Source organism: Equus caballus, chromosome X (assembly GCF_041296265.1).
Source record: "Equus caballus isolate H_3958 breed thoroughbred chromosome X, TB-T2T, whole genome shotgun sequence".
NCBI lineage: Eukaryota > Metazoa > Chordata > Mammalia > Perissodactyla > Equidae > Equus > Equus caballus.
In genome coordinates, this window is record NC_091715.1 from 38440153 (window position 1) to 38457448 (window position 17296).

General features: G+C 37.7%; 1 protein-coding gene across 3 annotated transcripts in view; it reads left to right on the forward strand.

The window, feature by feature from the left end:
- ZNF674 (zinc finger protein 674) overlaps positions 1-15281 on the forward strand; it is a 29519-nt gene extending 14238 nt beyond the window's left edge. For all 3 annotated transcript variants that reach the window (XM_023634164.2, XM_070258607.1, XM_070258608.1), the window contains exon 6: positions 12484-15281. In XM_023634164.2, coding sequence (XP_023489932.1) covers positions 12484-13985 — 1502 coding nt within the window. In that variant the 3' untranslated portion in view covers positions 13986-15281. The remainder of the gene's footprint in view (positions 1-12483) is intronic.
- Positions 15282-17296: the final 2015 nt, after the last annotated feature.

Here is a 17296-nt window from a genome sequence, read left to right on the forward strand (position 1 = left end):
TTTGATAAAGTCCAGTTTATCAAGTTTTTCTTTTATGGTTCATGCTTTTTGTGCCCCATATAACAATTCTCAATCTAACCCAGGGTAACAAAGATTTTCTCATATGTTTTCTTTCAGAAGATTTCTAATTTTAGCTCTTACATTTAGGCCTATGGCCCATAATGAGATAAGTATTTTTACCTGGTGTGAAGTAAAGGTCAGCATCCTTTTTTTTGACATATGCATATTCAATTGTTCCAGCAGCATTTTTGAAAAGACTGTCTTTTCTCCGTTGATTGACCTTGGCACCCTTGTTGAAAACAGTTGACTGCATATGCATTGGTCTATAGGCCAATACCACACTGTCGTAATTACTGTAGCCTATATTAAGTGTTCAAATCAGGTAGTGTGAATCTTCCAACTTTGTTCTTCCTTTTCATAATTTTTTGACTATTCTAGATCCTTGGTATTTTCATATAAATTTTAGAATCAGCTTGTCAATTCCTACACAATAGCCTACAGGGATTTTGTTTGGGATTGCATGGAAGCTGTGGATTGTTGAAGTCCTAACAATATTGAGTCTTCCAATTCATGAACATGTTGTATCTCTCATTTTTATTTAGGTCTTTTAAAATTTATCTCAGTACTATTTTATAATTTTGAATGCACAGGTCTTACACAGGAAGTGCAATTGCAATTTAAGTATTCTATTTTAAACATATTTATTTAATTTTTGTCAATATCTCCTTGTTTTACTTATTTATTTATTTATTTTTAAAGATTGGCACCTGAGCTAACATCTATTGCCAATCTTCTTTTTTTTTTCCTTCTTCTCCCCACAGCCCCCCAGTACATAGTTGTATATTCTAGTTGTGGGTCCTTCTAGTTGTGGCATGTGGGACGCCGCCTCATCATGGCCTGATGAGCGGTGCCATGTCTGCGCCCAGGATCCGAACCAGTGAAACCCTGGGCCGCTGATGCGGGGCGGGCGAACTTAACCACTCGGCCAAAGGGGCCTTCCCCTTATTTATTTTTTAATTTAGTGGTTGCTCTAGGGATTAAGATATACATACTTAACCTTTTACATTCTACTTAGAGTTATATTTTAACACTTAAGTAACATGTAGAAGCTTTAGAACAATATAGATCCCTTTACCTTCTCTCCTTTATGTTATGGTTTTCAAATGTATTACATCCACGTACATTTTAAATCCCCAATGTTATAATTTTTGCTTTCAACTATCATACATATCTTAAAGAATTCAAAAGGAGAAAAACAGTCTATTATATTTACCCAGATATCTTACCATTTCTGTTGCTCTTTATTCATTCCTAAAGTTCCATGCTTCCCTCTGATATCATTTCCTTTCACCGTGGAGAAGATCCTGTATCATTTGTCTTAGAACAGGTTTGCTAGTGACAAAATCTCTTTGTTTTCATTCTGAGAATTTTTTAAGATTTGTCTTCATTCTTGAAGGGTATTTGCTTGATATAGAATTCTGGGTTGACATTTCTTCTTTAGTATTTTTAAGATGTTCCATTGTTTTCTGGCCTCCATTGTTTCTGATGAGAACTTCACAGTCATTTAAATCATTGTGCAACGTGCCTTTTTTCCCCCCGCTGGTGGTGTTCAAGGTGTTTTCTTTAACTTTGTTTTCCAGTCATTTGATTGTAATGTTTCTGGGTATTTCTTTGAGTTTATATTGTTTCTGGTGTAGTGAGCTTCTTGAATCTGTAAATTTATGTCTTTCTCCAAATTTGAGAAGTTTTGGGGCATTATTTCTTCAAGCCTTTTTTTCTGCACTAGTCTCTTTTTCTTCTCCTTTGAGGACTTCATGACATGAATGTTGGACCTTTTGATATTGTCCTACAGGTCCCTGATTGTATTTTTCTTTCTTTTTTCTCTATTCTTCAGGTTGGCAGCTTGGATCGTTTCTGTCAGTCTAACTCCAGGTTCATTACTCTTGCCTCTGTCAACTCTATTCTACTGTTAAGTCCATTTCATGAGTTGGCTTTTTAAAAAAATTTTATATATTGTGTTTTTCACTTCTAAAATTTCAAATTTTCTTTGCAGTTTCTATAGCTGTGTTGAGGACTTCTCTTTATCCATTTGTTTCAAGTGTGTTTGCCTTTACCTCATAGAGTTTTAGTTATAATAGCTACTTATATGTCTTTGATATTTCCAGCATCTGGGTGATCTCAGGAATGACATCTGTTGATTTCTTTTCCCTTGGGAATTGGTCACATTTTGCTGGTGGTTTGTTATGTTGAATGATTTTGGATTCTACCCTAGATAGTGGTGGTTGTGTTGTTTTGTTTTTTAAATGTTTATCAGGTAATAAACCTGGTTAGATTCAGACCACTAGTTCTGTCTCACCTTCTGGGGGTGTTGGTTCCAGTCAGTTCAGTTTGCACAGCCTTTGTTGTGCTCCTTTGGCTCTGCTTTTGTGTGCACCACTCAGGGGTTAGTTTGAGACTTGAGTGGTGGTTTAAGTCTTTGTGCAGTTTTCAAAGCCGTTGCTGTCCTGCTTTGGGTCTTTCGCATGCATTTGTCACTCAGGTGTTAGTCTCAGACTTGAGCTATGGTCTAAATCTTAGTTTAATTTAGTTCTTAAAGCTTTGGCATAAAGCTTTGCTTTCCTTTGCATGCACAGCCCTTGGATGAGCTCAGGACTTGTGGAGGTTCTAGGCCTTTGGGACAAAGTCTTACAAAAAAAGAGGGGGGACAAAAAGGAAACTCACTGGTGGATGAAGTGCTTCCCCACTCTTTGACTCACCTTCAGAGTCTGCCTGCTTTTGTTTACTTGTCAGAGTCCTCAACTGGTTGCTTTATACATTTTGTTGAGAGTTTTGAGTTGTAATAATCAGTAGGAGAGAGAGGCTGTAGTACACGTACTCCATTGTGGCCAGCAATGAAAACCTTGATTTCATTTGTTCTTTTTCTTTTTTCATTTGTTCTTGTTTTTATCTTTATTATTTCTGTCCTTCTGCTAGTTTGAATTTTTTTTTAAGATTTTAAAAAATTTTTTCTTTTTCTCCCCAAAGCCCCCCAGTACATAGTTGTACACTTTTAGTTGTGGGTCCCTCCAGCTGTGGCACGTGGGACACCGCCCCAGCATGGCCTGACGAGCAGCGCCACATCCACGCCCAGGATCCAAACTGGCAAAACCCTGGGCCGCCAAAGCAGAGCACATGAACCTAACCACTCGACCACAGGGCCGGCCCCTGCTAGTTTGAATTTAATTTGCTCTTTTCCTAGTTTCATAAGGTGGAAGCGTAGATCATTGATTTGATAGCTTCCTTTTCTAATATAAGCATTGGAAATTCTATGGCTATCTCTAAGTACTGATTTAGCTGTTTTAACCCCTTTATTATGGTGTAATTGACATACAAGAAATTGTGCATATTTGTAGTGCATAATTTGATAAGTTTTGACATGTACGCACCCATGAATCCATCACCACCATCAAGATAATGAAGTCACAGATGAGTTGGGAAGTATTCCCTCCCCTCTTTCAGTTCTTTGGAAGAATTTGTGTAGAATTGGTATTATTCCTTCCTTAAATGTTTGATAGAATTCCCCGGTAAGGTCTTCTGGGCCTGGAATTTTGTTTATTGGAAGGCGTTAAACTACAATTTCAATTTCTTTAATATATATTGGGTTACTCAGATTATCTGTTTCTTGAGTGAGCTTTAGTAATTTGTGTCTTTCAAGGGGTTCGTTGGTTTTACCTAAGTTGTCAAATTTATTGGCATAAAGTTGTTCATAATATTCCCTTATTATGCTTTGAATTTCTAAGGGTCAGTGGTAGTCTCATTTGAATTAAAAAAAAGTCTAATCACATGTGGTAGTGAAAACTATGAACTTCATTCAAAAGGAAATCTCGCCCCCAGCTAATGTCTGCTTCAGTGCTTCAGGCTGGAACTTTTTAGTAGCAAGGGAAGCCTGCTCAGCTTTTTTCCCTTTACCCTCCTAGCTAGCTCTTCTCCCTCCCGCCAGTCCCCCACTCAACAACTAGGACATCTCTAGCTCCTTGGTGAAGGAAGCGTGGAGGGAAGGAGATACAAAGGACAAAAGTAGTTTGACCTAACTGATAAAGATGTCATCTGATATTGGTGCCCTCTGCATGTGGCAGATCCCAAAGACTGATTCTTCCTGTCCTTGGCACTTCTTCGGTTAGTTAGAGATGCCCCAGCTAGGGCCCCTGACTACAGTTTCTTCAATAGAGGCACTGCCTCTTTTCCAACAAGTTATTTAACATATCTCCTCCCCAACCCCACCCTCCAGCCCCATATTACAGCTCCAATCTCTTTTTTGCTGAGGTCACCTTAATACTAGCAGAAAGCCCTCTTTCCAAGTAACCGAGCCCTGTGCATGTCCAGAGGGTCCGCATCTGGCTTGTGGAGGAGTGTGTGTGTGTGTGTATGTGTGTGGTTGGACCTGCACCTTGATCTCTTCACCCTCTATGCAACCCCCTCTGCTGCCACAGACTGCCTCAGTCCACCTGTTACCTGTAGACTTTTTCTAGGTGCAAATCAGGTGCCAAGTCCTCTGTATCCCCCAAACTCTAGTGGAATATCAAGCAACCTGTCTCCTTGAATCCTTCTTACTAGACTATGGGTAAGGTGAACATACTCCTCTCTCCCCTGTTGTTGGAGACAGAAAATGCCACAGCTTTCCAACAGCTCTCTCTGAAGAAATTTTCTTCCTCAGCTTCTTTAACCTTAAAGCTCTTATACTTTTAAGGTATATGTTACTGCCAAGGGACATTAAGTGGTTTTGATCTACTCTTTTTAAGTACTGCAAAGGTCTCTGGACTGGGGAAGCACTTGGTAGTATTTTATAACAGGCTTTGAAACAAAAAGAGTGGGGGTTTTTAAATTTATTTTCCTTCTTATGATGAGAACTTTGAAGATTTACTCTCTTGGCAACTTTCAAATATGCAATACAGTATTATTAACTGTCGACACCGTGCTGTACATGGATTTTAATAGCATGGTAAAACAATTCCCTAAGAGCATGGCTTGCAGCTGAGGGGCAGATACAGCTTCCTGAAATGTCTGAAACTTCAGCTTTTGAACACGAAGCATTGATGTTAAAATGCAAAGCTCTGTAACCTTATGTGGCCAAACTACTGGTACAGACAGTGCAGGATTTAGACCAGCATTGCCCAATAGAACTTTCTGCCATGATGGCAGTGTTCTCTCTCTCTCTGTAGAATTGTGGTATGGGCCCACCCTTTATATTTTGGTAATCTGGTAAGTGTGAATTGGTATGTTACATAATTTTTATTTCCCCAGTTACTGGTAAAGGTATTTATCATTTCATACAGTATTGACTGGATTTCCTCTTCTGTGGCTTGCCTGTTCATATCTTTTATTCATGTTTTTGTTGGGATGTTTGTCTTTTTTTATTGATTTATATGGATTCTTTATATGTATTCTAGATTTCAGTTTTACGTGTAGCCAGTATCTTTTCTTAGTCTTAGTTATTGATGGTGGAATAGAAGTTTTAATTATAATGTAATCAGATTTATCAACTTTTTAGTTTGTGCTTTTTGTGTAATTTTAAGTCATTCTTTTTCTGGCTGAGCTCATAAAGATGTTGTCATATAATTTTCTCCGAAAAATTTAAAATTTTGTTTTTACTTTCTTAAAATCTGCGTGGGATTTATTTTTTTATAACTCATGAGGAAGGGAACTATTAGTTCCCCTTTTTCCCCACGTGGGCATCCACTTGTACCGTGCCCCGTAGTGAACCCTTTCCACAGCTGTGTGTGACACCCCTTCAGCCAAAGGTCAAGTTCCATTACGTGTGGGCCTATTCCTAGGCTCTCTATTTTGTTCCATTGGTCTATTTGTCCCTTTGCCATTATCATGTTTTTATGATTTTATTCTAATGAGTTAAAATATGTAAAGCACTTAAAACAGTGCCTGACACTTAGTGAATGCTATATAAATGTCAACTGTTAGGCCTTTCTTATTGTTAATAGCTGGGACGATGAAACCCCCTATCTCTTTTGGCTCTTTGGTCTTCTAGATAGAAATTTTAGCATTAGTTTGTCAAGTTCCGTGGAAAGCCCTGTTTAGGATTCAGTTACGGCTGCACTGTGTTTGGAGATGAGTTGGGAGTAGAGTAGGGATTGGCGTCTTTACACTATTGAACTTTCCTATCTAATGAACTCTTGTTCAGCTCTTCTTCTCTGCCATTTAGTAATGTTTTGAACTTATCTTCAGGAAGAGCTTCCACACTTTTGTTAAATTTATTGATGGATACCTCTTAGTTATTATCACAATTGTGATTAGGATCTCTTATTACATTTTCTAATTGGTTAATACTCATGTATGAGAATGCCAGTGATATTTATATATTCAACTTGAGTACAGAAACCTTTCTAAACACTTTTATTAATACTAATAGTTTTTAGAGTCTCTTGGGTCTTCTATGTAAACAATTATCTTTATAAAAACAATTTTGTCTTTTCTTTTCCAATTATACATTTTATTTCTTTTTCTTCTCTCATTGTGTTAGTCAGGACCCGTAGTACACTGTGTAATAGATGCCGTGGTAGTGAATTCCTTGTTTGTTTCTGGTTTTAATGGAAATAATGATGAGGACAATGATAGTAATATAATGATAGGCAGTATTTCAGTGCTTGCAATGTGCCACGAATGCACACTTCTGTATGCTTTGTACATATTACAGAGTTGAATCCTCCGAACGACCCTGTAAGGTAGGCTAGTTCTTATCCTCATTTTATAGATGAGAAAACAGGCACAGAGAGATGATGTAACTTCTAAAACATTCACTGTGGAGTATATTTGCTGTGGTGTTTTGAAAGATACCTTTCATCGAAAGCTTCTTTTATATTCCTAGTTTGCTAAGACTGCTTACAAAATCATGAATGAGTGTTGTATTTTTGTGAATGCTTTTTTCCTGTATCTATTGAGAAGATAATTTTTTCTCCTTTAATCTGTTCATGTGGTAGGTTATATTAATAGATTTTCTGATATTGAACTGCTCTAAACTCAGTTGAGGCATTTTTTTAATTAATTAAGAATTTTGCATTAATGTTCAGAAGTGCGACAGAGCTTAGATTTTCTTTTCTTGTACTGTCCCCTTATTCTGGAATCCAGGGTTATACTAGCTGCAAAATACAGACTGAGTACTTTTCCTTCTTTTCCTGGTTTCTGAAACTGTATTGGCTGAAGTATACCTGTTCTTGAGAGTTTGATAGCGATCATCTACACAAACATCTGGATAGGATGCCCTTTTTAGGTAAGACTTTTGATTACAGAGTGAATTTTGTAATTTTAAAAATAATTACTGATTAATTCACATTTTCTGTATCTTCTGTCTAGTCATTTTTCTAGACAATTATGTTTCATCTGAGATTTCAGATTTATTGACCTAAGGCAGTATTCTCTTTTAATTAAAAAAATAGGTTTCATTTTTATCAAAATAAATCATGGTCAAGGTTTAAAAAATAAAATAAATGTGGTAAAACTATGAAGAAAGTCAAGGGCATGATAAACATAAAATTCAGGATTGTGATTATCTGAGAAGAAAGAGTGAAATGGGCACATGAAGAACTTCAACGGTAACAATAATTTGTTTTTTAGTGAGTGGTGGATATGCAGATATTTCTTGGTATCAGTATTCTTTGTAATTTACATATATCTTATAAAAATTCTTTAGAATTTTCTGTTGTGGAAGATTAAGATTTAGCTCACTTCATTGCTTCTGCTGCTCACTCATACACACACACACACACACACACACAGGAAGACGTCTTGTTCCCTCGTGTTCCCAATATTGGTACTGTTGTTTACAACATAATGACTATATAACCACTATGCACAGCTGAGCCGTGTAGTAATTTATGATTAATTTACCTTTCCTGCATAACCTTTTGTTTCCTTTGGTTGAAAATTGTCTTCTTTCTTTCATTTGCTGCTTCTTCTCTGTACTTATCACCAGTTCAGCTTACACACTCCATGACCAGTTGTCTGGAGTGACTCTGAGTCCTTCCAGAGCTATCAAGTGTTCCGTCAACGTCATACCCCTAAGTTTGTCTGGAGCCATCTGACCCGCTCCCTTCTGGGTGGATTATTCTCATTCCTGCGTGTGCAGTCGCCATTCTGACATCTCTCTTCGCCATCATTCTGGAGATTCCCTCCACTTTCTGCATTGTTGGGTTCCCCATTTGCTTTCTGCCATGCCTTCTTCCACATTTCATTGGAGCACATTCTTCCAGTATTTAACTAAGAAAGAATGTAGGTCCATGGGAGGCAAGTTTTTTGAGATTTTTCAGTATCTAAGAGTGTTATATCCTCCTCCTAGATGGAGAGTTGCGCTTGGGGTAGAGTTCTAAGATAGACTTTTGAAGGCATTGCTCCATCATCTTCTAATTTTCAGTGTTCCTTTTGAGAACTCTGAATCTATTCTGAATATTGATACTTGGTATCAACTTTTTTCTGTCCGTAGCTTATAGGATTTTTTCCCTTTATCTCATACTCTCTGACGTTTCTCTCTATGCCTTCATAAGGGATCATTTTCACCAGTAGTGCGGGCATTTGGTAGAAGATAAATCCCTGCAGGGGTAGTTGCTCCTTTCTCATACAAAGCCAAGACGCTGCAAGGCTAGGCAGCTGCAATTCAAGCCCAAGTGGCAAGCAAGGCTTTTAAAAATCGCCTTTCACTTTGTGTGTGGGAGATTCCAAATTAACCCACTAAAAGTAGGCACATCAGGCCAGAAACTCATCAGCCTCTAATGGTCAGGTGTTAGACTCCCAGAAGAAAAATGGGTTCAGTGCCCCTGGCAAGTAAGAGTCTTATCAACAGAGGGCACTTTCCAAAGCCGAGTTCCCAGACTTCAGCCAGGAGCCAGGCCTGCTGTTAGCACTGTCCTACCCCTCACCTTTACCGGGGCTCTTTATTTCTTCCCGTGGATTGGAGTTACCATCTAGCGTCCCTTTTTTCTTGGAGCTGAGCTCCAAGTCAGGTCAAATCGTGACAGCCCTCTGGGGATGGGGCTTTTGGTGGAGCCCCCTCGGGTTGCTGTGAGGCTGCCAGTTTTCACTGCTCCCAGACCATGGAGTTGGGGAGCCAGGGGTTTGGGGTAGGGGGGTTGAGTAGCCCCCAATACCACAGACTTGGTTGTTCTTACTGAGGTTCACTGGTTCTTGAATAAATGCTTCTTAATTTGTTATATGCTTTTGGTTAATTTCCAAAGTCCTGAAATGATGGATTTTGATAATTTTGCCAGTATTTTCATTGCTTTTATGGGGGAGAGGATTTACCAGGATCCTCCCTCCATCGTTCCAGAAGTCCTGCCTTAAAGCATTTCTCTTAAAACTGCAGCAAGTACAGAAAATAATCATTATAACAAATAGCCTTGTACTTACCTCCCAGAATTAGCAAATGTTAACATTTTGCCATTTGTAGTGGTTTTTTTTTTAAATAAAAGAAATGGAGGTTTACAAATAAAATTGAAGCTCCTCTTCCCCCTCCTGAGTCCTCCTCCCCTCATTACCTCCCCAGGCAAACAATATCAAGAATTTGGTGAGTATCCTTCTAATCCATGTTTTTATACTTTTACTACACATATTTGTATCTGTAATCAATATAGCATTCATTAAGTAAATTTACCAGATTAGTGCTCTTAAACTAAAGGAGTCTTTCTACAACTTGCCTTTTTGTATTCAGTGTTGCCCTTTGAACTTTACCTATGCTGATAGGTTAGATTTAGTTTATTCATTTTAACTCCTGTATAGCATTCCAACATCTGAGTATCACAGTCTGTTAATCCATAGCCTATTGGTGGGCATTTGGTTGTTTCTCAAATTTGTTGCCATTCTTGGGCATGTTCCTGGTTCCCATTTGCAGAATTTCTCTATGGTATAACTGCATGGAATACGTAGCAGGGTGTGTACATTTTCAACATTGCTAGATGTATAACCTTTTCCCTCATAAATGAAATCAATTTGCCTTGTATGTTTAGGAGTTTTGTATCTGTGTAACTGAAATCGCTTTATAATATTCTCATATTCTGTCCTTATTTGCTTTTGGCATCGTTTATTCTGTTTTGTATAATATAAGCATTGTTTTACTAATTTTCTTTTGATTATTAAGTGCCAGATATGTCTCTTTCCATAATTTTATTTTCAATATTTCTTTTTTCTCTAATTGTCTCTTGAAAACATAGAGCTGATTTTTTAAATGCAATTTAATATGGCTGGCCATTAATTAATAGGATAAATATATATTTATTGTGCTGTGACTATATTAGTATTTCTTCTTTTGTTGTATTTTCTATATATTGTTTTTTCTTTACTTCTTTTTTCCTGCCTTTGCTACATTTCTTTACTCTCACCCCCACCTTTTTCTCCTTTGGTTATTTTCCACCTGAAAAATTCAAGTACCAAGCATTATGCTTAACCAGGCTTTGTGTGTAGCAAATTCTCTGTCTTTTCTTGTCCAAAAACGTCTTTGTTTTGTTATCACAACTTAGCTGGGGATAGAGTTCTAAGATGACAGCTTCTCCCAAGACTTTGAAAATATTCTTTAATCTTTGGCTTCTTTTTTTTGCTGATGAAGTCTGATGTTAATCTAATTGTTTCTTTATAGGTGATTTTTAAAAATTTCTCCACAGTAGGTTTTAATACTTACTTTCTGACTTTAAAGTCTTGTGGTTGCTGCACTGAACTGTGTCTTAAGTACAGATTTGCTTTTCTTTACCACACTCAGGACTCTTGGCATACAATGGTAGGATGCATGAATTTCTTCCATTCTAGAAAACTACCAGTCACTGTCAAATATTGCCTAGATTTGGGGTCCCCAAGACCACCACCACATTCAGAGATTCTCAAGAAGGACTCACGGGACTTGGCATATAGTTGTAGTTATAGCTACAATTTATTACAGTGATGTAGTAAGGATATACAGCTGGATCATAAGGGAAAAAGACACTAGCAGAGTCTGGAGGAATCCACATACAGGATTTCGTATTCTCTTTCCCTCTCAACTAGGGTCACACAGGGCACACTTCTCCTAGCAGTGAAAATCCAGCAATACATGTATGATGTTTATGCCCAGGGAAGCCCATTAGAGACTCAGTGCCCTCAGTTTTTATTGGAGGCTGGCCATATACACAAACTCTGCCTGGCACATACCAAAATTCCAGGCTCCCGGAAGGAAAGGAAATGTTCCATATAAATCACATTGTTTGTACAAGCAACCTTATCACTTAGGGAATGGTGAGGACATTTCTGAACTCCAAATTCCCAGATGTCAGCCAAGGGCCAGACTTGCAAGCTGGCCTTTCTAAGGATAGCAGTTTCGGGGTTGCTCTTTTAACCTTTTCCTGGCATATTGCTCCTCTCCCTTTTTCTCTGTTCTTTCCATTTGGATTTCCTATTAAACCTATGTTGGAACTTATCATTTCTCTATTTCTCTTACCCTATTTCCATTTTGTTAGCTCTTTATACTTGCCACCTTCTGGGTGATTTCCCAAGATCTGTCATCTAATTCATTAAATCTGTCTTTATCTGTGACTAGTCTACTGTTCAGCCTCTCTATTTAGAGTTTTTTAAAAAAATAATGGGTATATATTCTTTTATATTTATATTTGTTTCTTTTTTCAGATTTTCCTGGGTTTTTTTCCTCCCACAGTCTAGTGCTTACCCTATTTCTTTGAGTATTGGAAATATATTTATTTTAGAGTCCAGATTGTTCTATTAGCTACAGTTCTAGGAATGGGAGTATCTTTAAATGTATCTGCTAATTCTCTCTCATGATGGTTCATTTTCTTGTGAGGTTTTTATTTTTTTCCTGTGAATTCTTTAGTGAGAGCTGGTTTTCCATAGAAATTCTATGAGCCCTAAGCTATAAAAACATAAGAATATGTCTTCTGGAAAGTTTGCCACTGCTAGGAACCTACTAATAACAGGACCAATTTTTATGTTAATTTTTCTGCACGTGGGCTCTGTATGATACTTATATCATGTGGCTTGAGATTCAGAACTAGGCTTTTGATCTCTTCTGTATAATATCTTTCTTTCCAATTTCCTTGACCAGTGGGAAGTCTTTCTAAAGCTCTTCTTTAACAAGCATGGAAGCCGCTTGTAATTCCAACTTTAAGTGGAAATTACATTCCAGTTTTCTGAACATTTGTGCCCTGTGGTCTGGATTCCGCTGCAAATCATCGAGCTTCAGTTTCTGTTCACCCCATCACTTTAAATTCCCACTTCACTTTTGACACCTAATAAATTTCTTTTCTTGGTTTTGAACTTGACTGTATTAAATTATTTTTGTTAAATATGGGCCACCATGTCTTTGTATTTGCACTCACAGGAGGGGGAGGCATGGAGATAATCCATCCACATAAGCTCAAGTCCTATTGATAGGAGTTCACAGTAGGGCATTTGTGAATTAATTTTATCCCATAACATCATAGGAGAAATATTTACAAGGTTGATGATTCATTGCCTTTTTTCCCCTAGAATTCTGGCAAGTTGATGACCAGATACATAACCACAAGGAAAGCCAAGACAAGCCTCTGTGGCAAACTGCATTCATACACAAGGAAACAGTGAAGGATGAACATGGCCAAGAATTTAGAACATGCAGAAAAATCATTTATCCGAGCCCAGACTTTGTTTCTATAAGACAACGACTCCCTAAATATTATTCATGGGGAAGGAGTTCAAAACATAATTTAAACTTTCTTAGTCAAAACAGAAGCTACGTAAGAAAGAAAGATGATGAATGTAAGGCCTATTGGAAATTATGCTTCCATTCTAATCTTGATAAAGCTCAACCTGGAGAGACCTTCTTTGAGCCTAATCAACGTGGAAAAGCCCTCCACCATAAGCAAAGCCTTAATAAAAGTCGGAGAATTCAAACTGGGGAGAAACTCTATGAATGTTCTGAATGTGGAAAAGTGTTTATCCAGAAAGCTAACCTCGTTGTACATCAGAGAACTCACACAGGAGAGAAACCTTATGAATGCTGTGAATGTGCAAAAGCCTTCAGTCAGAAGTCAACCCTCATTGCACACCAGAGAACTCATACAGGGGAGAAGCCCTATGAATGCAGTGAATGCGGGAAAACCTTTATCCAGAAGTCAACTCTGATTAAACATCAGCGAACTCACACAGGAGAGAAACCATTTGTATGTGGTGAATGTGCAAAAGCCTTTAAGAGTTCATATCACCTTGTTAGACATGAAAAAACACATATCAGACAAGCATTTTATGAGGGTATCAAATGTGGTAAGTCCAGCTTTATGCATCAGAAGACTTCTACAGGTGAGAAACCTGAATGCAGTAAACATGAGAAAGCCTTTGATGAGAAGCCCACTGCCATTAAGCAGCAGAGAATTCATATAAAAGAGAAACCTTATGAGTGCAGTAAATGTGGAAAAAGCTTCAGGGGAAAGTCACACCTCTCTGTTCATCAGAGAATTCACACAGGGGAGAAACCTTATGAATGCAGCATATGTGGGAAGACTTTCAGTGGAAAATCACACCTCTCTGTCCATCATAGAACTCATACAGGAGAGAAACCTTACGAGTGCAGAAGATGTGGGAAAGCCTTTGGTGAGAAGTCAACCCTTATTGTACATCAGAGAACTCATACAGGAGAGAAACCCTATAAATGCAATGAATGTGGAAAAGCCTTCAGTGAGAAGTCACCACTGATTAAACATCAGAGAATTCATACAGGAGAGAGACCTTATGAATGCAGTGACTGCGGGAAAGCCTTCAGTAGGAAGTCAACTCTCATTAAACATCAGAGAATTCATACAGGAGAAAAACCGTACAAATGTAGTGAATGTGGGAAAGCCTTCAGTGTGAAATCAACTCTCATTGTACATCACAGAACTCATACAGGAGAAAAGCCTTATGAATGCAGGGATTGTGGGAAGGCCTTCAGTGGGAAGTCAACTCTCATTAAACATCAGAGAAGTCATACGGGAAATAAAACCTATGAATATACTTGAGAATGGGATAATTTCACTACTTGTTCTATCTCATTATATCAGTTCATCCTGGGGAGTAACCTTATAAATATAAAGAATGTCAGAAATTCCATATATTATTTAATGTTCATTTAACTTAATAAAAGGCACAAAAGTATAATTCCAGAAGCCTGTAATAAATGTGCTCAATTTTTCATCCAGAATTCTTAGCTATGAGTGGAGAATTGTACATCAAAGAATTCAAAAGTGGCAAAACTGTGAGTGTATTGAAGTGAGAAAACTTTTAGAAAGCATTTAAATGTCATTGCCTATCAGAGTATTTATGCTGAGGAAAAACTAAGAATGAGTTTAGGAAACCAAGTTAGAAATAATGAGAGAAACATGTTCCAATTCTATACCAAACATTGTGTGGGAAAGGTGCAGAGGTTGCAAACAAGCGCTCACTTATAAAGTTAAGATATGTTCACTGTGGAGTAGAGTATGACGCTTTTGAAAGAACAGTATGAAGCATAAAGTATTAATCCTAGCTGGGCCAAACTCGCAGGTTATTTCTTAAACAGAGAACAATTGCTTAGAGTGAGAGAGGATGAGTCATCAGGATCCCTGAAACAAACGAGCTCAAACAGGAGATCTTACACATGAATCATCATCATCTTCAGTGCAAAAATGCAAACCCCTTACAGAAAAGGCACACCTTGCTTTGGAACAGTGCTTACAATTTAATATTCTTTGTCTTTTAAGCAAGAGTAATCATTTTATGGTGAGGCAATAACATATTTTTAATTTTCAGAGTATCTCCCATAACAGCAATATTATTTAAATTGCAAAAAATAGAAGGACATTGAATATCCAATAATAGGCAATTGATTAAAAATTAATATCAATAAGTTGGAATAATATGGACCATTTAAAAATTTTCTTTATTATGTGTGAGAATTTGGGGAAATGTTCATGGTAATCTGTTATGTGAAAAAACAGATTACAAAACAATGTACCACATGATTTAAATTATAAAAAAAATACATAGAAGAAGGATATGCACCATTATATCAGTGATTCTGGGTGGTAGAAATATAGCAATTTTGTGATGAATAAAATTATATGCACATATACATGTATACATATGTATTTGTACTATATATCTATTTTAGGTGTGTGTGTGTGTGTGTGTAGGTAGACATAGAACAAAAAGCTAGGAAGGAAATACACCAAATTATTAAGCAAATTATCATTTGTGTATTGGGATTATTGGTGATTTTTAAAACTTTTTGAATGTAGTCTTCAGAATCTACCAATAAAATAAATTGTTTAAAGTAATCTTGTGCATACTTGATTGTCTTCCCATCCTTTCGTCCATTCAGCTTTGTCTTTATGACATCATTCTTTTGTTAAAATGACCCCATTTTCACATATGTATACATATTGCCTATTGGTTTTCCATGTGATTGTCTATGATTTTGAGTATATATTTTGCATCTTGAGAATGGATATCCTGTGACTTTAATATCTGTATGTGATTTTTTGGATGAAAATAAAAGCATCTCCATAGGTTTTTACTCTATAACCATCAAATCGTGTGACATAAGTTATCAGCTAACAAATTTTAAGTTGAGAAGAGACATGGTAAGTGGTCAAAAGTACCAGAAGTAATGAGACAAAACTGACTTCTGACACCAAATAGAAAGCTCTTTTCACTGTGATATTTGTGAGTGTTACTGAATGCTCATCTTCCCTCTTTTCTCCTTGTCCTATTGTCAGCAGTTGTATCAGGCACACCCTAGGTGACCCCAATGATTTGTTCCCTATGTAATCCTCTCCCCTTGAGTGTGGGCAGAACCGAGACTTGCTTCTAGCCAATAGGTTATGGCAAAGGTGATGGGATGTCACTCCCATGATTACGTTAGTATTATATAAGACTCCATCTTAGCAGACTGGAGAGAAATTTTCCTTGCTGGCCTGATGAAGTAAGCAGCCATTTGAGGACAGCTCACGTGCCGAAAAACTGCAGCTGGCTTCTAGGACCTGAGGGAACTCTGAGCTAAGACAGTAGGACTTGAGTGGCAAGATCTTGGAGACAAAAGTGAAGAGAAATAAGCCCAATAGACTGAGCTTTTTCCCACAAAGAGCTCACTGATTGGTAAACGGCGCGAGGCAGATTCAGAGATGCACAGCAGCCAAGTGCCTGAGGTCCTAAGGAGAGCTTTCAGCAGTTATGTGCCAAGGGGATCAAACTTGGAGTTCAGATCCCACCAGTGATGATGGGCCCTGGTAAATACCACAGACTTTCAGTTCGACCCTCTGAAGGACTTTTACCTAGGAATTAGTGGGAAGTAAATATAGACCAGATCTTTAAAAGATGGATACCTCACCTTGAATTAGCTCACTAGCTAACTGAATTAAGGTAATCTGCCCTACTATAATTGCCTGTCAGAAACTAAAGCTCATCTAGAGCTTCTACAATTTCTCATGCACAGTGGTAATCAAAAATTGCTAGGCACACCCAGAGTCAAAACTAAGAAAAAAGTGGACAGTAGCAGCAGACCCACAGGTAATTCAGACATATGAGTCACAAGTCATGGTCTTTAAAATAACTGATTAATACGAACAAGAAAACATAAAATGAAGTTCATAAGAAAATACAAATTGTTTCTGATGATTATTTACTTTTTTGCTTAGTTTTTTATTTTCCTGGAGTTCCTAATTGCCCTTTTTTTCCTTGTTTGTTTTTCCAGTGTCACAAACATACCGTCTAATCTATTCAATTCTCCTTCTCTCTGGTATTAGAATTAAGGATAGTTATTAATTTTGATGAGGCAGACTTAGAAAGGGCAAAGGGAAGACCCTCAATTAGGGTCAATAGCAAGCTAGAAACTTTTCTCTAAAGAATAGGTTTTCTCCAAAATCCTAACACACTGTACTGTGACTCACCAGGCTCCATACATCACAGACATTTCAAGCACCATATGAAGAAACTGTGCACGGTAGACCAGACCTATTTCAAAATGTATTCTCGCTCTGGGCCGCACTGAAAATTGGCAGTTTTGTGGGTTATTTAGTAAACGGACTGAAGCAGCATGACAAAATGAGGTTTATGGTGCCTAACAGTCCAGTTACTCACCAGGAGTGGCTTCTCAAAAGCAGGATAATTCTCTGTTGCAGACTCTATGGCCTTCCTCCAAAATCCCAGGGTCCTGATTCTCACACTGCATCTTTTCCCAGCGCTGACACCTTCAACACCATAGGGTCAGCAAGATCATATGGTCCAAGCAACAAAGCTGCTTGCACTATAGTCTGGGCTTGCTACAAAATCTTTCCTACCCTAGGCCCCACTC